The 23,597-nt window shown below is 60.1% G+C and overlaps 2 protein-coding genes across 2 annotated transcripts; one reads left to right on the top strand and one right to left on the bottom strand.

The window, feature by feature from the left end:
• Positions 1 to 7,754: 7,754 nt before the first annotated feature.
• Positions 7,755 to 15,361, top strand: KCNJ9 (potassium inwardly rectifying channel subfamily J member 9). Its single transcript, XM_039246416.1, has 3 exons — positions 7,755 to 8,601; positions 10,965 to 12,209; positions 15,351 to 15,361. Exons 1-2 carry the CDS (start codon positions 7,755 to 7,757, stop codon positions 11,294 to 11,296), a joined length of 1,179 nt encoding a protein of 392 aa, XP_039102347.1. The 3' UTR covers positions 11,297 to 12,209; positions 15,351 to 15,361.
• Positions 15,085 to 21,969, bottom strand: IGSF8 (immunoglobulin superfamily member 8). Its single transcript, XM_039246414.1, has 7 exons — positions 21,723 to 21,969; positions 18,311 to 18,688; positions 17,286 to 17,747; positions 16,548 to 16,955; positions 15,913 to 16,326; positions 15,493 to 15,623; positions 15,085 to 15,342 (listed from the first exon to the last, which is right to left on the bottom strand). Exons 1-6 carry the CDS (start codon positions 21,784 to 21,786, stop codon positions 15,508 to 15,510), a joined length of 1,842 nt encoding a protein of 613 aa, XP_039102345.1. The 5' UTR covers positions 21,787 to 21,969; the 3' UTR covers positions 15,085 to 15,342; positions 15,493 to 15,507.
• Between the last annotated feature and the right edge of the window lie 1,628 nt (positions 21,970 to 23,597).

Raw genomic sequence — 23,597 nt, 5'->3', positions numbered from 1 at the left:
AGAAGTAAAATCCAAATGCCTTGCGCTGGAACAGAAAGCCCCCTGCGATCTGGTGCCATTCCAGCCTCGTCCGCCTCCCCTGGCCCTGCACGCCCAAACCCACAGCTGCGGCCCCTCCAACACCGAAGGTTCGGTGCTGTGTTCTCTTGTGTCCTTGTCCTCTTTCTGCGTCTGATGTGGGGCCTTCGTCACTGACATCGCTCTTGCTCTCGTCTCCCAAGCCACACTCAGATCTCTGTGTTCAGCCTTGGGCTTTCCTGCGAGCATCTCAGTTCCAGCTGCTGGTTGGGGATTTCCACGCCAACCGGACAGGCCCCAAGCCGAACTTATCTTCTTCCTCCTCTGGGCTGGCAGTCCTCGTGACTTCTTTATTTCTGTGTTTCTCCTGCTCAATCAGGTTTTTTTTTTTTTTAAGTTTGTTTATTTTTAGAGGGGGTGGTGAAGAGCATGAGCAGGGAAGGGGCGGAGAAAGAGAAAGAGAAAGAGAAAGAGAAAGAGAGAATCCCAAGCAGCCTCTGTGTTGTCAGCGCAGAGCCCAACATGGGGCTCGAACATACAAACCGTGAGATCATGACTTGAGTCGAAATCAAGAGTTGGATGCTTAACCGACTGAGCCACCCAGATGCCCCTCCTGATCAATCAGATTTAAAAACTAAAAGTGATCTGAACTCTGTACCACCCATTGACATGTCAGTTAAGTCACCAAATCCTGCCAGGTCTCTCTTTGTTATATTTCTCTAGGATGTCCCTTTTCATTTCATGGCCATAGCCAGGATCAGGTAGGATCACAAACAGCCCAGGACCTGGACACACCCTTCACCCTTCTCCCCATTCTCAGAGGAAGAGGCAAACTGTTTTCATCATGTCTGTCCCTGCACCCTCCTATCAACCCCCAAACTGGGTGCCCTTTGCTTCCTGGGCCCAGGCCAAGCTCCTCAGCTCGACACTTAGACTCGTGGAAGACAGGGAGGGAAGAGCCAAGGGCAGTAGCAGAAGAGATACCTCGCGGTGAAGGAGGGGTCTCTGGAGAAGTTCCTTCCAAATGGCCTGTACCTTTCTTTCCTGAAGAGCAGAAGAGCCCTTTGCTAAAAATCAGGGGCGGGACCGGACAATTAGAAAGAGCTTAGAAGCTCTAGAACATCAAGGGTGCAAGACTGTGGAAAAGTACAGACAGCTCAAATGGAACTGTAGTTTTCTAATTTTAAAAGAGTGACTTAAATGAAGTTTTTGTTCTTAAGTCGTGGTTTACAGCAGATATACACATATCCATCGTGTACATTCCTTTGTATGTATTGTCAAACGACGGTTCTCAATTTGTAACTCTTTTTACAAAAAAGAAGTACTAAGGGCTCCTGGCTGGCTCAGTCGGTAGAGCAGGCAACTCTTGATTCTCTAGGCTGTGAGTTCAAGCCCCACACTGGGTGTAGAGCTTATATTTAAAAAAAAAAAAAAAAAAAGTCCAAGAATAGTTTCCAGTAGCCCAATAAGGAAGCAAGGATGAAAGACATAGGAAATTGGTATTGTGTTTATGATAGAAGATACATAGATCATTTGAGATGGGGAAACCGAGGCTCTGAGGGGTTAAGTGGCTGGCCTGTGGTACCATAGCTAGAAGGGGTTAGCTTCGGAACCTGCATCCACATGTGTTTGACTCCAAAGCTCGTCTCACTGGAGTGAATTTGCATCGGTTAAATGTAACCTTAATTGTCAACATGCGCACAGGCCAGTATGAAAAATTGGCCACGCTTGTGACATCTGTGCCCACCACCTTCTCTTGGGACCTATCCCTTCCCTGTGAGGTGAGGGCTCCTTCTGGACCACCCCTAAGTGGCAGTTAGGGACGCCGTCTTTCTCTGAAGACCTCCCCTCTTCTCTCAGTTTGGCAAACTGTCTTTCTTCTTCTCGATTGCTCCTTTCAGATTCATTCCTTCCAACTTCAGCCTCATCTCTTCTTTGACATTGTTCTGGAAAGAGTAGAGACGGTTGCCTTGCACACTACAGGGCTCTAAGCAACATTGCAGCTCAGCGGTTTCCATTGGTAGTGGGCGCCTCGTAGCTGGATGATTCAGACCATGGAGAACCACAAGACAGAGGGACTGCGCTACATCGCCCCAGGCACTAAAGGATTATTGTTTAGGTATACATACCCTTTCCCTTCAGGAGATGCAATTTACACAAACCCACATTTATGAGAGGGAAGTTAGGGGATGCTTAATTCCATTACTAAAGGATCATTCCCAGACTTTCCTTAACTAGGTGGTTCCTCTGGTAGCTTTCCAGTTGGGTCCCGTGGATAAAAATCACATTAGCCCCCAATCCACTGTGGTGGTGGTGGGAGGACTACAGAGAATAAAGAAACAACCAAGAGCCAGGAGCTGGGATGCCTAGTCTTAGCGCTGTCTATTCTCTTGGGATCCATTTCAGACAATTTTGGACCAGGTAAGTAAGGACAAATTTTGGACCAGGGCTTTTAAATCCTGGCCAACCTGCACCCAATCCTGTCAAGTAAGATACACCTGTTTACGAGAAGGCTCTGATCCTCTGGATGTGCAGGAAAGAGCCAGAAGGCCAGCAAGTGCCTCAGCCTCAGGTGCCCAGTGGGGTCCCACCTGTCCTGGTGCTGTGCTCTGCTCCTCCCCCGTTCGCCCTGACCTCCATCTGCACCCTCTGCTTCAACCGTATTCTCCCTCTGCTCTGAGTTTTCTTGGGCCCCCGCTCCCTTGAATTTATAAAAATTGTTATAGTTTCTGCCAGATTGGCCTCTCTGTTCCATTAAATTCATATCCTCAACCATCTCCTGTTTTCCCATCATACTTCCTCTCCCGCCTCCAAGATTTTACCCAAAGAAGGTCTCATGATCTCGTTCAAGGAAACCTTCCCAGATTGGTCGGTCCCAGGGCTCCCACATACAGCTGTGCAGGCTGTGGACTGCACAAAGGCACTCACTGAAGGGGCAAGCTGAGAACTGAACTGCATTCAGCTTGCCAGTCCTTGCACCCTGGCTCAGAGCTGTATCTACAAGAAAGAGTCCCCTTTTTATTTTTATTTTTGCCCCAAAGGACCACCTGCTCTCCAAGCTACATGCCATAAGGAACACACCTGCCCAAAGCAGACTCCTTTTTCTACCTTCTAACAAGGTTCTTTATGGACCACCTACGTGGTCCCAGCCCGCCCTCAACATTCTCAAGTTCCAAACCCAATCTCCCACCGTCACCACTGTACTGACATGTTTTACTGATTCCCTGTAAAGTTGCTCTCTCTGTCGGAATACCTGAAAGCTAGGATCTTGCCTATTTTTCTGTGCCCTGGAACTTAAGAAAACTTTACTCCCTCCCTCGGCTCAAGCTCAATGATAAACAAGATATTGAAGTTAGAGGCCAGGTGAAGTCCAGGACCTGCGGTGGGGGGTGGGGAGTATATCAGGGGCAGGGTGGTGGTCACCTGGACTGAGGCAGGGGGCTGGCTGGCACCCCCCCCATGGGCCTGCCAGCCCTGTGACACCCCCCCTCCCTTCAGGAAATGGGACCAGTTCTATGCAAATGCGCTCTTGCCCAGGGGTCCGGTTTCGTTTCTCTGAGCTCCTGGCACAGCAGAACCTCCGTGAGCAGCTGCTTGGCAAGACAGAGAAGGGCAGGCTAGCAGGCCCAAGGCTCAGGTGACAGGGCCAGGCCCAGGAGACGGGGATGGGGACTGGGGCTTTAACAGCCCGCCTGATGCCAATCTCGGGCTGAAAAACTCAGTATTTCCACTTGGAACAAGAAACGTGGGCAAGAGGGCTGGGGAAAGGAGGGCACCGGACCAGCAGTGCCCCCTGCAGGTCTCGCTGGGTGGTGCCAGACAGAGGAAGGCAGCACAGGATAGGTGGGGATTTCAGGAGATGCCGGGGATGAGGGTGACAAGAAGGAGAAGAAAGATGTAGCCAGCATTCGCGGAATACTTACAAGGTGCCAGGCACTGCCTCGTGTAAGGCTCACGACAACCCCCCAAGAGATGGATAATACAGTTATTCTCACTTCTTCGGTGAAGAAACCGTTCAGAGAGGTTAAGTAACTTGCTCAAAGTCACCCAGCTAGCAGTGGACAGAGCTGGGACTTGAACCCAGGGCACTGCCTCTCGAGATTGTATTACTCAGTACCACCTGTTCCACCTTCCCAGGTCATTCCAGCAACTTCTGCACTCCGGTGTCCATTTCTACATCTTCCTGCTTCTCTGGCTCGTATCTTCTTACTCAAACTCAAAAGCATCTAAAGAAGAATAGATACATATCTCAGATAAAACAGTACTAATAATAACACCTGGCGTTTGTATGCCTCTCTTTGCTTTTAATTACTTCCTTGGGGAAAATGAACATCAAAATACTTTTATTTCCCCAAATTTTGTTCTGATTTTTATCTGCATGCCTGCAAGCTATTTCTATAGTTATGACCAACGTAGACGAATATTTTTACATTCTGCTTTTTCATGCGAGAGCGTGCCTACATGCAAGTTTACACTTACGAAAACGGTAACTTGTTATGTTTCTCTGCGTCTGCTCTTACATTCCCGAGGTTAGTGCGGCTTTGTGCAGAGCATGCAGTGAGGCGGGGACTCACATGGATGACTTTGGGTACCATCTCTGCCTCCGCGACATTTGGCAACTCTCTTCCTCTTTCTCAGGTTTAGCGTCTCGCCCATACATGGAGAAAAACACACCCATCTCATAGGGTACCTCCCAGGGTTGTTAAATGAGGTGCGTGTCCGGCTCACAGCTGGTGCTGAAGGACTTATCAGTAGTGATATTAGCATTTTGTGTCTGCCTGTCTTCCTCCCCCACTGGACCACGGGCTCCGCGTGGGCAGAGACCAAGTCATTTCTGTAACCACCCCCACTTTGCCCAGCACTTGGGCTCCGCAGAAATTTGTTGGATGAATAGGTTTAAGCCCTAACCTGGGCTTTTCTCTCTGTTGAACGTGTGGGTTGTTTCCAGACTTTTCGCTAGTAACAAAATACACTTTAAAGCCCTTCTATTTGTGTTGCCTCATTTGATCTGCACACCCTGTGAAGCAGGTTGAAAGGGGATGTTTGCCTGTGTCCACATCCTGTGAGAAATGGATCACCGGTGGTTCAAAGGAGGAAGCGACTCCTTGGGTCGCATCATAAACTAGTGACAAAGATTAGAACCCCTGACCCTAACTCCCTTCCTTGGGTGGATCTCTTTGCTGTCTAGCTATCTCCTCCTGGACCAGGATGGTCTCTCCCAAAGTAGGGGACCTGATGGTGCCTGCCTGAGAGTCACACCTGCACCCAGACACCCTGCTGGAGGTGATGAGATGCCAGCTCTCGGGGGCAGAGAGCTTGAATCCCCAGGAGATCAAACACGTTATTCCCAAACACACCAGGGCCCGTATTTTCCCAGAGCAAGAAGCTTCTTAGGAAAGAGCGTGCCAGCTTTTTCCTCATTTTTTTTTTTCCTGAGGGGGTGAGGAGGCGAGCTCTGAGTTGTCCAGGAGGAGGGACTTGGGCTAAAAATAGCCATGGTGTGTGGCTCAGCCTCTAGTGGTACCCAGGACCAGGGAGGGGAGGGGGATGCTCTGGAGCTGTCGCCAGACTGGTTGCTGTGGAAACAGGAGAGGAGCAGGGGAGCCTGGGAAGTGGGGATGACACAGATAGCAAGTCCTAGTCGGAGCTGCCGCTACATTTAGGAGAAACAGCGGTGTCTGTGGCTCCCACCCTCCAAGGGGGCCGGGGAAGGGGTGGTGTCAGGGGCATGGACGCTACCCCCCAGGGGTCTCTGCTGCCGGCTACTCTCCTCTCCACGCACTGTGAGTTGAGTTGCGGGGGACTTGGGTTTGGGCCCCTAAATCCAAGGCAAGTGGGGGCTTGGGAACAGCTTGTTCCTGAGGGAGTTTTCACCAGAAGCCCCTTCCAAAAAACAAACCCTCTTGCTGGCGAGCACTCCCCAGGGGGAGAAAGGGAGATCCAGGAAAATGTGGCAGCGGGGTCTTCTGGAAAGGGGTCACAGCACGCACAAGAAATAAGGAGCAAGCTGGAGGAACAGGAGGGAAGGCGCAGAAATCAAGTCTGTTTCACACCTTTACTTCCCCATTGAGAAATATGCAGTCTCCACTCAGGAAGACAGGAGAGGGGACACAAAGTAAGGCTCACCTAGATCCCTGGGGCAGTGGAGAGCAAGTTCTGGGGGTGTTCTGGGGAGTTCTGGGGGTGATCGGACTCCGGGGTTCCTTCCCACCCCTGGGCAGAGAGATCTGTCTAAGGAGGCAGATTGGGGCTCTGATGACCTCAGACCCCGAGAGAACATCTGGAGGCTTCCTTGGGGCTGATTCTGGGAGAAGTGGGAACCAGGCACTTTTTTTGCATGACTTGGGGTCCCTGAGCCAGTTGGTGCTTAGAGAGAACTTCTAGAGGACGTCCCTGGCTTCAAGAAGGGAAAGGGAAATCCATTGTTGGGGGAGGGGAAGCCGCTAATCTGCATGGGACCCTGTGTCCCCTGACTCCTCTTGGAAAATCAATGTGGGGGGGGGGTCCCTAAGTTCCAAGCCATCTTTTTTTATTTTTCCTCCTGCCCTCTATTCCAACACACACACGCAGCCTCCAAAGGTCTGGCTGCAAAGCACCTCATTCCAGAACTTAAATTCGGGGGCGCTGGGTTTGGAGCTGCATATCCGAGCAGTCTCTCCCCAGGACCTGGTCACACATCCAGGCCATCTGTGATCCCTGTCACCTCCCTCCCGTCCAGCCCCCCCACCCCCCTCCCAGCCAACCCAGGTTTCCCCGGAGTGGGCGGAGAGAACGATTCCCAGGAAGAAGGGAAGGTTGAAGAGGACCAAATCCTTCTAAAGCTTTCCTGGTAGGGGGCCTGGGGCCTGGGGAGGGGCTCTGGGCCTCTCTCAGCGCTCTGCAGCTCGGATTGCTCCTGGGGGGAAGAGTCTGCCGCAAAATCAGGTGGGCTTCCCTTGGAATGCGAGCCCTGGGCCGTGTGGTCGTCGGTGGGAGGCTGCCGCCGCAGACCTGGAGGGAGTGGGGAGGTAAATGTGGGTGCTCGGTGCTTCACTTGCGGAGACCGCACGGGGCTCCTGGGGACCGGGGACCGGAGGGCGATGCGAGCTTGGCTCCTGACGAACTTTGTGCTTCCTCTACCCCGGCGGTCCGTGCTGATCTCACACCCGGCAGCCCTCCTGCCCCTTTTCAGGCGGTCCCCACAGTGGAAAGAACCCCGGGGACAGGGGTTGACACCCATCAGCGACAAGCGGGCCCAGTCCTCTGGCGGGACTGAGAGCGGGAACATTCCGCCCCCGCCCCCGGAGTTGCTGCCCTGACCGTGCGCCCCTTGCACATCTTCTCCGGCAGCGGGTGGGGAGCAGGCAGATGCGGGAGGGGGCGGGGCGAGGGCGGGGCGCGGGGCGGGGGGGAGGCCAAGGAGGAGGGCTGCGGGCCGGGTGGAGGGGGGGCGGTGAGGTGAACTCGGCAGGACAGGACTGGGTGGGGAGGGGGGCAGGGGGCTCGCGCAGTCTGGGTCGCGCGTGGGGGGTCCTCGGGGCCGGGGGCCTTGCCTGGATGGGGGGGGGAGGGAAGGACAGCGGGCCGCGTCCGGGCGCGAGGCAGCCCCCCGCCGCGCCCCAGAGTGGGGGTGGGGTGGGGGCGGGCCGGGCCGCAGGGCGCCCCGGGGTGGGGGTGAGGGTGGGGGCCGCCAGCCGGGGCTGAGGCGCCGCGCGGTCCCCCCCCCCCGCCCCCGCAGGCCCCCTGAGGCCGCCGCCATGGCGCGGGCCGGCGCCACCCGCTCCCCGGGCCCCGAGCCGCCGCGCCGCCGCGGCCGCCAGCGCTACGTGGAGAAGGACGGCAGGTGCAACGTGCAGCAGGGCAACGTGCGCGAGCCGGGCCGCTACCTGACCGACCTGTTCACCACGCTGGCCGACCTGCAGTGGCGCCTCAGCCTGCTCTTCTTCGTGCTCGCCTACGCGCTCACCTGGCTCTTCTTCGGCGCCATCTGGTGGCTGGTGGCCTACGGCCGCGGCGACCTGGAGCACCTGGGCGACGCGGCGTGGACGCCGTGCGTCAACAACCTCAACGGCTTCGTGGCCGCCTTCCTGTTCTCCATCGAGACGGAGACCACCATCGGCTACGGGCACCGCGTCATCACCGACCAGTGCCCCGAGGGCATCGCGCTGCTGCTGCTGCAGGCCATCCTGGGCTCCATGGTGAACGCCTTCATGGTGGGCTGCATGTTCGTCAAGATCTCGCAGCCCAACAAGCGCGCCGCCACGCTCGTCTTCTCGTCGCACGCCGTGGTGTCGCTGCGCGACGGCCGCCTGTGCCTCATGTTCCGCGTGGGCGACCTGCGCTCGTCGCACATCGTCGAGGCCTCCATCCGCGCCAAGCTCATCCGCTCGCGCCAGACGCTCGAGGGCGAGTTCATCCCGCTGCACCAGACCGACCTCAGCGTGGGCTTCGACACGGGCGACGACCGCCTCTTCCTCGTGTCGCCGCTCGTCATCAGCCACGAGATCGACGCCGCCAGCCCCTTCTGGGAGGCGTCGCGCCGCGCCCTGGAGAGGGACGACTTCGAGATCGTCGTCATCCTCGAGGGCATGGTGGAGGCCACGGGTGCGGACGCGCGTGAGGGCGGGGGAGGGAGGTGGGGGGGCGGGCTGGATGGAGGGGCCCCCTGGGGGCGCGAGGTTGGGGTCACCGGGAGCCGGGGTGGGGGGTGGGGGGTGGGCGCGGTCACGGAGCTCACACTCGGCTGGTGCTTGCTGCGCGGCCCGCCCGGGCCGCTCCGAGGTCCTCTGGTCCTGGCGACTCTCCTGACCCGGGGAGGGTTACTTCTCTTTATCGTGCCCATTTTTCAGACGGGAGATTGCCTGGGGAGGCTGAGGTTGAGACGGGTGGCCATAGTCCCGGGTGGAATAAGCGGATAGGGCAGGAGAAGCCCGGCTCCAGGGTTTGGGGGTCCAGAGTCGGAAGTTGGAAGGAGGGGTACCTTCGGGGCTTTTCCCACCGCTGAGAGGTGCAGGCCCCTGAACTTGGTGGCCAGGGCCTTCCATGGCCTGAGCTATTCCCCGGCTGGAGCCTAGGAACAGGTTGACACCCGGGCTCACTTCTGCCTCAGTCTCCCCACCCATCAGAAGACTCTCAACTTCCACTGACAATGGAACTAGATGATCTTAGCATCTCTAGCCCCTTTATGGGAGGAGTTCTCCGGGTGGTATCAACCCATGACCTTGAACTCAGGCCTACTCGGTGAAGAGTTTGGGAGCAGGTAGGAAGAAGCCAGTGCAGGGGCGCAGGTGTGGTGCTTCGCAGCCTGAGATCTGGAAGCCATAGGACGATAAGAAAACCGCCGTGGGTGACCAGAAGGCTGCGGGCTATGGCCTGAGCTGTGGCCTCTGCTTGCTTCCCAGCCTGGTGGCCTCAAACCCCTTTACTGCCACGTGTCTATTTCACCACCCTCCACCCCAGTGTCCCCCATGGCTTCCTCACTGCCCCCCACACTTGCTCTAGCCCTTGCCCCCTCCCCTCCTCACCCCGGTCCCTCTCCTTGTCACTTTCCTGACAGGTCACTTGTCACCAGGCCCTGAGCAGCTGCCCTCCTTAAGGAGAGAGGTCCCTGCCCCGCCCTCCCTTCCTCACAGCCCCTCTGTCCCCAGTGTCCCTTCTGCCTCTTCTTCACCCCCACCACTGGACACTTCCTATTCCAGCCGTCACTGGGGGAATAAGAATGCCAGCGCTTGTAACGCCGAGCGCCAGTCTCTGGTTAGCTACCGTTCCGTCTTCCGTTCCCCCTTGTTCTGAGGTGGGAGAGACCCTGGAGGACGGTCGCTTGCTCCAGTGGGTGGCCAGCCCGCCAGGGATGACAGGACACAGCCCGAGGGCGAGCAGGACTGGGGAGGGTGGCGTGGAGGAGACCAGGAGGGGAGTTCGTCCGGCTTTTTGAGAGAGACAGAGCTGGAGAGGATGCTAATATTTTGGGTGAGAGAGTCAGGATTCAAAACGCTTTTGAGAAGCCAAGTGTAATGAGCCAAAGCCCGACAAGATGACATTTAAAAGGAATAAATATAAAATTCTACATTTAGGCTTTAAAAAAATCACTTATGTAAGCACCGCATTGAAGAGCTCGGGCGAAAAAAAGAAGTGGGGGTTTCAGTTGGCCACAGGCTTAATGTCGCAGCAGTGTGATACAGCTTCCAAAAATGCTTATGTAACGTAGTCTTGGGCCCCGTTAGCTAAAGCATCGTGGCCAGGAGAGAGAGGTGGTGAGCCCTCTCCCATGCAGGGCTCAGGCCGCTGCCGGACATGTCACGCTCAAAGTGCCAAAAGGGGGCCGCTTGGCCATTCAGGTTTGTGATCAAGAAAGTAAAATTTGGGTGGCCGGGTCACATGAGGAGTGGTGGAGGGAGCCAGGGATGTGCAGCCTGAGGAAAAGACACGATGGGCCCCGAGGCTCCTGTTTTCAGATACTTGAAGGGGTGTGAAGTGGCAGGGCCAGGCTAGCAAGGGGTGGAGGTCCCGGAAGCAGAGTTTAGCTCTTATTAGGAACAACGTGTTCACGGCATCACGCTTGTGAGGTGATGAGCTCTCTGTCCTGGGTAGTGAGAAGTAGAAGCTTGATGCCTGTTATTGGGAAGGCTCCTGGGGGAAGGCCTATATGCAGAGGGAAGTTGGCCTAGATGGTTCCTGAGGTCAGTTTCAAGGTTAAGCTTCTCCGATTGGCATCTCCCACAGAGAGGCGGGGAGAGCGTGGGCTGGGGGGTCAAGAGAGTGAGGGTGAATGAAGAAGGTGGGGGGCTGGGCAGGTACAGGAGCTGAGAAGGGGGAGAAGATGGGCTGGACCAAAGAGGGGTTGGGGGGGTCTGGGGAGGGGCAGAGGGAAGAGTGTGGAATAGGGTTGTGGAAAGAGAGGCGGGAAAGGGAAGCCTGGGGCTGGGATTCCCCACCCCGCGCCCCGACCCATGTCCCCCTCCCCGCAGGAATGACATGCCAAGCTCGGAGCTCCTACCTGGTGGACGAGGTGCTCTGGGGCCACCGCTTCACGTCAGTGCTCACGCTAGAGGACGGCTTCTATGAGGTGGACTATGCCACCTTCCACCAGACCTTTGAGGTGCCCACCCCCTCGTGCAGCGCCCGGGAGCTGGCCGAAGCTGCTGCCCGCCTTGACGCCCATCTTTACTGGTCCATCCCCAGCCGGCTGGATGAGAAGGTGGAGGAGGAGGGGGCCGGGGAGGGGGCGGGCGGAGAGGCCGGCGCGGACAAGGAGCAGAATGGCTGCCTGCCGCCCCCAGAGAGTGAGTCCAAGGTGTGACCAGTTCCCTCCAGACCCCTGTGGCAGGGCCGGACACCAGTGCCTGGGAGCTGGACGTCAGAGGCGGAGAAGGAGGCAGGCGAGCCCCCCAGGGAGGCGCTAAGGCCAGAGATTCCCCTAGAATCCAGTGGACGGGAGGGGGCCCGGTTTCAGGAGGACGGAGGGTGGGGATGGGCAAGCATGCCAGCCTATCTGTGTTTGACCCTCACATCTGTTCATGGGCGGGTGGATGAACAGAAGGATGGATGTAGGCAGGCTGGATGGGGAGGTGGTAGCAGACAGACAGACGCTGGTGGATAGGCGAATGGACAGACAGGCGGTGCGCTGAGGGCCGCCGCTAACCCACAGAGCATCTTTGCAAATTCTAAAACGGCACCCTTTCCCTCCGGACTGATGGCGTCCCCAACCAGAGGGGCACGGCTTGGGGAACAGAGCGTGGGCTGGGTTTCAGTCCCCACTCACCTCCTCGGCCAGCCTCCCTGTGCTGCCGCACACCTGTCTCACTGGACACAGTGGCCCGAGCTGACCCCGAGGAGAGAGAGCCGGACGGACAGACGGAGGTGGGCCGAGATGATGGCGCCCGCCCCGCTCCACCGCCACCACCGTGACCGGAGCAGGAGGGCAGAAGACTGCAGGGCTGGCTCAGCCCGGCGTGAATGACCTTGCCCACGAGCAGGGAGACGGGGCCTAGGGAAGGAGAAGCAGGGACGGCTATTTTCTGACAGCGGGACGAGATCTCATAAATAGCACTGCAGCGGCAGGAAAGGGAGAGGGACATTCTGAGGAAGAAGGGCCGGGGGAGAGATCCAGAAAGGGAGTTCACGAGAGCTAAGGTACAGGGGCCTGTGGGCACAGTGACCGGGAGTCACTCGCAGGGTCCGTTGGGGGCACGTTGAGTACAGAGCACTGGCCGGTCAGAGACCTGGTTCCTTCTCAGAACACAGCGCCCCTCAGACAACTGCACGAGGTGTGGCTCAAACTGAACCCGACCGTCTCTCGGAGCAGAGGGCAGGAGGGTTTGGTGACCAGAAAGCTAGGGGCCACGTGAGGCACAGAGAAAGAGAATGAGTGAGCCGGCAGTTATCAAACTGGTGTGTGCATCAGAGTTACCTGTAGGGATTGTGAAAATGCAGACAGCTGGGCCCCGCTCCCAGAGTTTCTGACTCAGTAGGTGTGGGGTAGAGATCAAAAACTTGCATTTCTAGCAAGTTCCCAAGTCATGCTGATGCTGCTGGAACGGAGGCCACACTTTGAGAACCACTGCTCTACACAGACTTGGAAGTCATGTCAGGAGGTACGGCATTTGAGCTGAGGAGGAGCTGAAGGGTAGTTGAGAGGCAGCTGAGGGGGAGTTGAGGGGAACTTAGTAGCTGAGGGGGAGCTGAGGAGAAACTGAGGAAAACCTGAGGGGAAGCTGAGGAGAAGCTGAGAGTAGCTAAGGAATAGCTGAAGAGAAACTGAAGGGTAGCTGAGGAGTAGCTGAGCTGAGGAGAAGCTGAGGGTAGCTAAGGAATACTGAGGAGAAGCTGAGGAAAGCTGAGAAGAAGCTGAGGGTAGTTAAGGAATGCTGAGGAGAAGCTGAGGAGTAGCTGAGCTGAGGAGAAGCTGAGGGTAGTTAAGGAATGCTGAGGAGAAGCTGAGGAGTAGCTGAGCTGTGGAGAAGCTGAGCTGCGGAGAAGCTGAGGAGTAGCTGAGCTGTGGAGAAGCTGAGCTGCGGAGAAGCTGAGGAGTAGCTGAGCTGAGGAGTAGCTGAGGGTAGCTAAGGAATGCTGAGAAGCTGAGGAGTAGCTGAGCTGTGGAGAAGCTGAGCTGCGGAGAAGCTGAGGAGTAGCTGAGCTGAGGAGTAGCTGAGGGTAGCTAAGGAATGCTGAGGAGAAGCTGAGGAGTAGCTGAGCTGCGGAGAAGCTGAGCAGAGGGGCTAAGGGGAGCTAAGGAATGCTGAGGAGAAGCTGAGGAGTAGCTGAGCTGAGGAGAAGCTGAGCTGCGGAGAAGCTGAGCAGAGGGGCTAAGGGGAGCTAAGGAATGCTGAGGAGAAGCTGAGGAGTAGCTGAAGAAAAACTGAGGATCGTAGCAGGAGACTGAATATAAAGGGTGGGCTATCATGACTGGGAAAAGGGACCCTGAAACCCAGGCCGACAAGTTTAACTGTGGGCCCGGGAAGCCGCCCCCCTCAGTGGGAAAGCCGCAGTGCTGAGCTGGACATGCTGTGTGGGGAAGACGAAGCCATCAGGGGTCCTGGAGGGGGTTCCTGGGTGGGGGGGGGTGGCTGGGGCGGGAAGGGCATCAGTGGCCCCAGACTGAATCCCCGTAGGAGTAACTGAGAGGCAGGGTTGAACCTGGGTGACGGTTCAAGGGAGAAGCAAGGAGGTCAAACATCGGGTGTGTCTGTGGCCCGTTGTCCACCCAGCTGGGCCAGCCGTCCCCGAAACACCGTTCGCATCCCACCTCCACCCCCTGCCTGGTGTCCGCCGAGTCTCCAGGGGCAGCCCTGCAGGATGCTGAGGGGAGAGCAGGGGCAGCCTGGGGCAGGGTGGAGGTGGGGGCCTGAGGCTGGCCCCCTGGGAGAGGGGTGTTTGTCCAGGCAAGCGTGTGCTCCCACAACACCGGTCCGGCGGTGACCTCTACCCCTTGGTCCTGGCCACACCCTGCTCCTGTCCTTTAATAAAAGACTGAACCCCTCGGGCAAAAGCACCCCAGTCTGTTCTATTCCAGGCTGGGAAGCCAAGATCCCATGGGTCCCTGTGCCTCCCGGAAGCCGGGAAGGGGGTCCACTCAGAGAAATGTCTGCCTCCCAACACAGGGCCACCGGGGCCACCACCGGTCAAAGACAAGGTCCCTGAGCCCTGGCATTGGCTGTTCCCTCAAGAACAAATGTGGGGGTATGGGGTGGGATCATTGGGTTTAATTCAGAGCAACAGGTGAGTCTGGGCAGGAGGGGTGGGCTTGGTGACGGCTCGGGGCACCACGGTGTACAGCGCAGGGAGTTAGGAGACCTGGTTTGTACTCCTGACACTGTCACTAATTCGCCCTGTGACTCTGGGCAAGTTATACCCCTCCTCTGGGCCTCAGTTTCCCCTTCTGTAAAAATAACACTCAGAAAACCAGTATTGCTCAATAAATGTTGAAACAACTGCATTACAAGAGGTAAACTGGGTGCCCCTGAAGGAGCAGCTAAGAATTTTCAGATCAGAGAATCTTGACGCAATGTGGGGGGCCCTTGGGGCACTGGAAGGGAGCTGGGCCAAGACCTGGGGGTGCAGGCAGGCTGTGGGGGGGCATGCACGTGAGGGCTCTGTGGACACAGACCCTCCCCTGACTGCCGTCCTCCCTACCCAGGGGGCTGTGCTCTGGTGCATCTGCTCTGTTGTGGTGAGGAGGGGAAGGGCTGAGGCCCCAGGGCCAGGGAGGAGTCAGGTCCGAGACCCAGAGGGCCTAGAAAGTGAAGGCAGTGGTGTGGGGAGCTCAGAAGACGGCTCACCCAGAAGCCCGGGCCCTGCAACATTGGGAGGAGGCTGGGAGAGGGGGCTGGGCTCGGTGACTTCACCCCCTCTCTGTGCTCCCCTCCCCGAGGAGGGAGTCCCAACAGGGACTGGCAGGGCACTGACAGCTCAGGCAGCAGATGGGACCCAGGTGTCCCCTCCTGGGGTGGGTGGCGCGGCCCGCAAAGGCCAGATGGTGTTTGTGGTGGGAAGGAAGGCCTGAGTGGTCCAGAACAGGCCATCACCCCCCCCACCCCAGCAGACTGCCTGGCCACGCCCCTCGGCCCCAGGGCAGGAAGACACGCTGGGTTTTATAAAACAAGTTTATTCACATTTTAGAAAAACTAATTCTAGGACAGGGAATGGCCTCCCTGTGGGCTGGGGGCATGAGATCAACAACAGAAGGCCAGAGGGAGGAAACGGGAAGGGAGGAGTGGGGCCTGGGGGGCCATGGCCCCCACTCTGGGGGGGAGGAGGTCAAATAAATTAAAGGAAGGGGGACAGAGGACGAGGGCAGCCTGAGGTGGTCTTGGAGCCGGGCTGGAAGACAGTCCACACCTGCAAGCACTGGAGAGAGCGCAGGGTGCGCTAAGGACGGAGACCTAAGGACGGAGACCCGGTGCCCGCTGGCGGGGCTGGGGCGGGGCAGCTCACCCCAGCATGCAGGGGAGAGGCCAGAGGACAGACACAAAGGTCGGTGGGGTTCTTTTCCCTCACCTGGGGAGCAAGAGGTCACCGTTTTCGCAGCCTCTTCATGAAGCAGCAGGTGATGGTCCCAAGCACGGTGGCGCCAGTGACGAGGGCGACCGCAGCGCCCACCAGCAGGGGCACAAACAGGGTGTTCAGGGCTGGGAGAGAGTAGAGGGCTCTGTTCAGCCTGGGGAGCCGCTACCCTGCCCCACCTGCGTCCCAGCGCCTCCGCTGTGGTGTTGTGGGCCCCCTTCCTCCTTTCGCAGACGGTGCCCCCTGCCCTCTCCTCCCAGACCAGGTTCAGTGGGGGTACTAGGGCACCCCAGTTTCAGAAGGGGCTGAACGTGGGTTTTCATGCAGGAGAAGGAGGGACGGGAGCATGAGAAGCACATGGGAAGGGCAGAACAGGGCCGGGGCTGAGGTGGGGGGTGGGCAGGGGTCACTCACCGTGCGTGTAGGGGTACACCGTGACGGGCCCTGAACGGGCGCTGCCGGCCTGGTACCAGCTGCGGTCGGCATGCTGCACCCAGGCGCTGGGGGCGCAGTGGTACACGCCTTCGTCCTCGGGGCCCAGGCCGTGCAGCCTCAGCCGGTGGCTGCGGGGCCCCACCAGCTCCACACTGATGGGGCCTCCTCCAGGCCGGACGCCCAGCTCTGCCACCCCATCCTGGCCCACGCCGCCCACCAGCTGGGCAGGGCCGGAGCTCAGCTCCCCTTCTTTGGGCCGCTCCACCCACCAGCTGGCAGCCAGCCGCAGCCCCGGCGGGCCACCCCGCACAGAGATGTTGCAGAGCAGGGAGGCTGTCTCCCCGCGGTACACGGTGCCTCCCGCCAGCCACGCCACAGCCTCCAGCACCACGCCTGCAGGACGAGGATGCGGGGTCAGAGGGGTAGGGGGTCAGGACCACTGTCAGAGCAACACCCCAGGAAGCTCAAGGTGCTCCCACAATCCTGAAGAAGAGAAGTGGGAAACCGAGGCATGGCGGCAGCCGGTGCAGGGGTGGGGCGGGGGGACGCACAGAAATAGAAGGAAGAGGTTCCACAGGCCCCAGACCCTGGCAAGGCCCCAGCCATCCCCTCACCTTCCTCCCGCACGTGCACCGGCAGTGGCCGGGAGCGAGCACTGGCTGCTTCTCGAAGCCGAGCCCCAGACCCTCGGACATAGGCCTTGGCTAGACAGCGGTAGGTACCCGCGTCACCCGGCCTGGCGGCCTCCAGCCGGAGCCGATAGGTCCTGGACGCCACCTTCTCCATGGCGATGTGCCGGCCTTCATAGCCAGGGCCCAGGCTGCCCACGCCCTCTGTGTCCAGCTGGGCTACCAGGCGGCCGGGCCCAGGGGCCCCTGCAGGGGCCATCTCCCAGCCCACGGAGTATGCGGCGTGGCGGCCTGGTGGGGGCAGCGCGCCTGACACATTGCACAGCAGTTCCAAGGGCTCTCCGGGGCCGATCCGACGTTCCCCAGGCCCCACGGCCACGGCCAGTTGGCTGGCTGCAACACAGGAGGGGGACAGGGCATCACGGAGGCAGCAGGGGCCACAGGCCTCCTGACTGGCCACCAGTACCTCCCTCCTTGACAGCAGCCCTGTCACAGGACAGGACCATGGCGCCCCTCCCAGGGCCTGGCTCTCAGCCCTCAGCCGTGGCCCTATCTCCACACCCAACTTCGGAGCAGAGAAGACCCATCACGGGAGGGAAGCGATGCTAACACGACACCTCACTGGGGAAGACGAGCTCCCTGGAGTCAGGCAGTGACCCTTCGGCCACGTGGCCACCGAGATGCCACGGCTCCCAGCCCCCACCGTGGGAATGTGGCACTCACACAGCGTCTGCACGTCCACATGGGCCAAGACGGCTCTCTTCTCGGCGATCTGGGCCCAGCTGCCATCAGGATCCTGAATCCACTCGGCAGCTGTGCAGTGGTAGGTGCCCGCATCCTCGGCCTGGGCGCCCCCCACCACCATGCGGTAGCGCTCAGCCCCCTCCTTGCCCAGCCGCACCTCCCCTGCTGCCAGCCGCTCGGCATAGGGAGCCCCGGCCTCCACGGCCAAGTCGGGCCGGAGAGCCACCACTTCCTGCAGCGTCGCTCGCCCTACGGGCGCCTCGGGCACCGCCCTCCCAAAGGACACGGCCAGGTGCGTGTGCTTCTGCGTGCTTGTCTGCGCCAGGCAGCCCAGCGCCAGCTCCTGCCCCTCGTGCACCGTCAGGCGGGGCGGTGAAGTGGGAGCCTGGCGGCCCCGAGGCCCTGGGGGGCTGGCAGACACCTGCAGCGCATCTGGAAGAACTGGAGAGAACAGCGGGAGTGGGGGAGGGCTGGGAGCCGGTGGCCCTCGTTACTGTTCCCTGTGTACCACCTGCTTCCCTACAGGGCAGGCTTCAGCTGGGTTATTTCTCCCGTAACCCAGCGGTGCTGGGCACCCAACGGGCACTCAATAAATCCTTCTCGGAGTTCATAACCCAGCCCAGCGCCCACTCACCCGTATGTTTGGAGCCGACCCCTGTTTGAACTACAGAAAAGTGGCTCTGTCCTCCTTCTCAGAAGACAAAGAAACATAAGAGAGCAAGAATGTGTCACGTGGCCTCACTCCTCCTACCCTACCTCCACTTCCTCCCCCGCCGCCCCCAGATCTGGATCCTGGAATCTCCAGGAATGGCTTCTATTCACCCTAGCAGGCTCCCCGCATCAGGGGATGGAGGGGACTTGCTCCATTCTACGAGGTAGATCCATAGACTAGGAAGCGCAGACTGGCCACTAACATATTGGGATGTTGTGCGAGTCACATAACCCCTTTGGGCCTCAGTTTCCCCAGCTTCAAAACCCGAGGGCTGGTTAGACAGGCCCGCTACCTCTCAGCTCCACCTTGCCGCTGTAGCTGCCCAGGTAGCGGGCGTCGGTGGACGGTGTGTAGCACTCGTAAACGCCAGCATCCTGGGCCTGCAGGCGGGCAATCCTGAGCACCACGACATCCCCCTGCAGCCGCTGCACCTGCACCTCGCCAGCCGCCACGCGGGGCCCGAAGACGGCATAGGAGAACCGGGCGTCCCTGGTGCTGATAATGCCCAGCGCAGCCTCTGGGGCCTCAGGCCTGTAGAGGAACCACTCGAAGTCCTGCTGGGCAGAGCCCTCGTAGCCACTGACGTTGCAGGGGATGGAGACGGCCGTGCCAGCCACGCGGTACAGGGGACCCTGGGGGACCAGCACCTCCCGGGCAAAGCACTCGGCTCCTGTAGGGAAGGACGGGGGATGCTGGAGACGCCTGGGGCCCCACGGCATCCCTCACGACCAGCACCGCTCCTGACCCCTGCCCAATAAAGGACAGGAAACCTGGGGGAGGTTGGGACCCAGCCGGGACCCAGGAAAGGATGCCGGGAGGTAAGACACCTGGATCTGAGCTGGTCGCAGACCCGGGTTTGCCTCAGAACCCAGAAACACCCCATGTTCCAGAAGTAAGGCACCAACAGACAGAAGTCCATGTGCTTCTGTGCCTTCTAGCAAAGGGATTCTGAGTCCACGCATCCCTCTCCTTTGTTGGAGGGCAGCTGGCAAAATCTTGCTTAGCAGGGCTGGTTGGCTCAGCTGTGTCACCTGGACCAGGGGACTCCAGACAATGGAGCCAGTGGCCCCAGCAGGACAGGGCACAGACCCAGTCAGTTCTCACCACACAATGCCCTCCCCCGTCCAGCTGTGCCATGAGCTCACTGCTTCTCCCACCCCGCAGGGCTGCCGAAGCCGCTGAGGCTTATGGGGCAAGAACCAGCCTCTGCCCTGGCCTCTAGGGGCAGAAGATCACTCCCTCACCCCCCCCCCCCCCCCCCCCCCCCCCCCCCCCCCCCCCCCCCCCCCCCCCCCCCCACCCCCACCCCCACCAATCTTCTAGGCCGGCCCAGCCCCAGGCACAAAGCCCCCCTCCCAACTCCCCAACAAAAGCCTTCATTTGCATATGGTGTGCATTCATTTACATAAGGTTCCCTCTCTGTTGGGGGGGGGCCACAAACTCAGACGGCCCCTTCCTATCTTCCTCTCCTCAGAGACAGCAACATTCTCTCCTTCCCCATGCTGGCCCCACCTCCAGGCCCTACGATGCCCCAGCAGATACCCCTGAGGCCTCTTCCTCTCTCCTCCCATCCATCCTTCCCAGCCCCACTGGGTCAGGTCACAGAACTCCAGTAAGGAGAGCTGGGTGCCCCCATCCGCCCCCCCCCGCCCCCCGCTTCACTTCACACATGAGAAACGCTGAGGCAGAAGTACAACGTCTTGACCAAGATCCTACCATCCTTAGATGGCTTCCCCCAGCCCCTGCGGAAGGACACCACCAGGGAGGAAGAGGGGGAAGTCCTAGCAGGGGCCACGGAGACTGACCTCAGCCACCAGAATTTCGGTCACTGCCAGGGGCATACCAGGGGCCCTTCTGCAGAGGCTGGGGGGAAACACAGTCTGTGGTCAAACTCTGCCCTTCAGCTCCTCCAGAAGTGCTCTCCTTGACTTTGCCACCTGAGCTGGGCTCTTTGTCCCTCTTCCTGTGGCTGAGTCCAGGGAGGAGGGAGACACCTGTGGTCGCCATAGTGCATGCTGGGACTCAGGAAGTTGGGTCCCAGCCCCAGCCCCGTGCCCAGCTGCACGGGTCCCCCTTCGTCTCCCAAGCTGGCTTCCACACTGGAGGAGAGATAAGAGCCTCCACTCTGGCGGTGAGTGAGTGTGTGTGTGACTCAGGTGGGCCTTGCCCCACGGCATTTCATAATCTAGGTGATTAGGCGAGACAGCTGAGCTGACACCTTTGGGCCTCGGGGCAGACTCTGCTCAGAAGGGCCCCCTCCCACCTTCCTGGCTCCACAGCTGCTGATGCTCGGAGATCCCCATGGGAAAGTCCGCCAGCCAGGCCGCCTGAGGAAACCAGCTGCCAGGCAGCTCCCTCCCCAGCCAGAGAGGGGCTGAGGGGCAGGTACCTCCTCTGGGGTCTGTCGGATCTGGGTTCCAATCCAAGCCCCAACACTCACTAGACGTGTTCTCTGGGGCCAAGTCACTTCATCTTCCTCATCTTGGGAATGAACCTAAGCACTTGCCACAGTGGGCAGGCAGGTCTCTGCGGCTCTTCCAAGTCTGTGCACCACCCCTCCCCACCTCCCCCGGGCTCTTCCGCGCTCCCACTGGGGCCGACTGGGCCGACTGCTAGGCAACCGGGCCCCACAGCAACTTCCTCCTGCCTCTCACCCAGGGCCCCAAGGAGAGGCCTGGATCTGTTTCCCGAGGGCCCAGACGCCTATGCAGCCGGGGGCAAGGCTCTGCTTGGTGTTGCGGAGGGGCTCTGGGCTGGAAACAGGCTGCTGGGGCGACGTCGGCCTGCGCCCAGCTGTGAATCCGGGAGGCAAGGCCACCCCCACTCTGTGCTCTTACTTCAAGGGCTTGGGTCTCCCGAACGTGTATACAGGCAGCCTCCCTGTCTCAAAGCCACGCTCCTCCCCAGGCAACAGCCTAAGGAACCCTCCAGTTCAGGCCAAAAACAATTTGCACTGTCAGGGCCCTCAAGCATCCACCCAGCGGTAGCCAGAACACCTCACCATGATCACCCCCCCTCAAAGACGCAGGGTGCTTGGAGATCCCAGCATCCGTCTCCATGGAGCCTGCTTTCCCCTGTGGCGGGGAAAGGGGGGAGGCGGAAACTAAGGGGGTGTGACCAGCGGTGGGGGGCTACAGAGCCAAGTGCGACCTGAAAGAGGGAAAGTGGGCAAAGGGGAGATGCAGTCCAGAGTGGAGATGGCGGTGAGAGGGGGAGGTGCCCAAACAGCAGATGATGAAGTGTGGCGGGAGCCGAGGGGAACCATTAGGGGAGACTGAACTTCAAAGATCATGGGCAGAACCGGCCCCTGGGCCTCCGGCCAACTCCGGGCAATCATGAAGACGGGCGAGCACTGCCCACGCAGGGCGGGCACTCGGGGCCTGAAGCTCAGCGTGACGCTGAGGGAGACGTAGCATTGGGGGCGCAGCGACCCCAGGACCCGAGTACGCCGGCTGAGAAGTGGGGCTGGCCCCGCGGCCTGGGGGTGGCACCTCGGTGGGTCCTCACTGGGCCCCAGTCCGGGGCCTAGAGCTGCGGGGCTGGCTCGGCGGGCAGCTGGGCGTCAAGCTCGGGGAGGCTCGAGGCGCCCCTGAGGGAGAAGCGGGCGCGAGGGGCCCCGAAACGCAGGGGAGGCGGGCCGGGCTGAGCGCCGGGTGGCAGGCACCTGCCGGCGGGGTTGGGGGCCGGGGCGGGGGCCAGCTTACCCAGCATTAGCAGCAGCAGGAGCAGCGGCGGCGGGAGCCGCGGCGAGGGACACAGGGCGCCCATTCTGCGCGGCCGGCTTTGGGGAGGCTCCGGGGATTGGCGCGGGCTCTGGGTGGTCGGGGGCTCGGGGGGCGCATGCCCTGGTTGGGGGCACGAAGCGGAGCAGCGGGGCGTGGGTGCACGCAGCAGAGCCCGGCGGCGCGGGCGCTTCCAAGTCTCCTCCCTCCCCCCCCCTCCTCTTCTTACCGCTTTCCCTCCTTCCGCGACCATTCCCGCCCCGCCCCAAGCCCCGCCCCGCCCCGCCTGACCCCGGCCCCGCCCCGGAGCCCCGGCCCCGCCCAGCCCCGATCCCGGTCTCAGCCCCACCGCAACCCCGGATCCGTAACTCTCCCGGACCCCGGACCCTGGGCCCGTCCCGCCCCTACCTCTGTCGCGTCTCCTCTCCGCAGCCGGACCCAGGACCCCCTCAGACCCCAGACCCCGGACCCCGGACCTCAGATCCGATCTGACCCCAGTCCCAGAACCAATCCGACTCCAGACCCCGGCCCCGCTCCGCCCTTCTCGGCCCGGGCTCCGCCCCAACCCCGACTTCAGCTCCGCCCCGACGCCCGGACCCGGGCCCCGACCCGCCCACCTGAGTCCGGGCTCCGCCCAGACCCCGGGCCGGCACAAGGGGGCGGCACTTGGGCTCCGCCAAATCCCCGCCCCGCAGCGTACCACCACCCTGCTCCTGCCCCCTTTTCTCTGAGAGTTGGGTGCGGGGGCCTCGGGGTCGGTCAGGTGACTGGCCGCGCACTTAGGATCCAGTCATTTGCCCTGCGCCGTTAGGCCTCGCGGCAGACCCGCTCAAGTGAGGACGGGCGGGACCCAGGCGTTCCGGGGATGAAGGGCGCAGCGGGACCCGAGGTCACGGGAGACCTGTTTGCCACCCCCTCGGGGCAGATCCGGGGCGGGGGGTTAGCAGGGTGCGCCGTCTGGGCGCCGTCGCTTCCTGGTTGGGGATCCCGTCCAGTTGGGTACCTTCCTTCAACCTGTTTCCCCGCTGGCACATTGGGCTGGGACGACATCCACCCCAAAGGGCTTTTGTGACGATTAATTGACATAATGTACACGGGGTTCTTGGCACAGGATGACACGGAATAGGAGACAGGGTGTTAGGGGGTTTAGTTTCTGTTTTTGAATGATTATTTAAACCACTTCCTGAGAGGAAGTGCCTTTGGAGCAGTGACGTGATTACATGAAGTCTGGTTTCCAGGGAGGAGGGCGGCACTCGGCTGGCACTGGGAAGGGTGGAGCCGGCCTGGAGGTGGGAGGCTGGAGAGCACCTCTCCTAGGTGCCCTCTTTCCAGCCACCAGCAGGCGCGGCAGGGGCGGGTGCAGGGAGGGTGGGGCCAGATGGGAGAAGGGGCGGCCAGGTCTGCAAGGCTTGGGCTGGGGAAGTGACCCCAGAGCTCAGCTAGCCTTCACCCTCTAACCCCCTACCTGCCCCAACCACCCCCCAGCCCTTTTACAGAGGAGGAAACTGAGGCCCCAAGGGGGGAAGTGACAGAGGCCAGACCAGACCTTCCTTGGATACAGCCAGTGCCTGGCTCAGAGGAGGCACTCAGCTGAAGTCACATTCAAGAGATCAGAGAAACTCATAAGCAGAATGCTGCTCTTGCCAAGGGGCAGCCCTCCCTCCCAAGACTTCTAGGACCAGCCCCGGGCGCCTGTTTCCCCCCACTCTGAGATATTCACAGCCTGATTTCTCCAGTTCCATCTCACCTAAATCCATCCACAGGTCAGATGGAGCTATGTGAAAACGGAAAGGCACAGGGAAGCTTTGGAGGTAAACCGCTCTCCCTTTATTTGGGAGCAGAGTGTGCTGACTCTGC

This window comes from Hyaena hyaena, unplaced genomic scaffold, assembly GCF_003009895.1.
Source record: "Hyaena hyaena isolate Hyena2069 unplaced genomic scaffold, ASM300989v1 scaffold_281, whole genome shotgun sequence".
NCBI classification, from domain to species: domain Eukaryota; kingdom Metazoa; phylum Chordata; class Mammalia; order Carnivora; family Hyaenidae; genus Hyaena; species Hyaena hyaena.
This window is presented reverse-complemented; position numbering and strand designations above follow the sequence as displayed.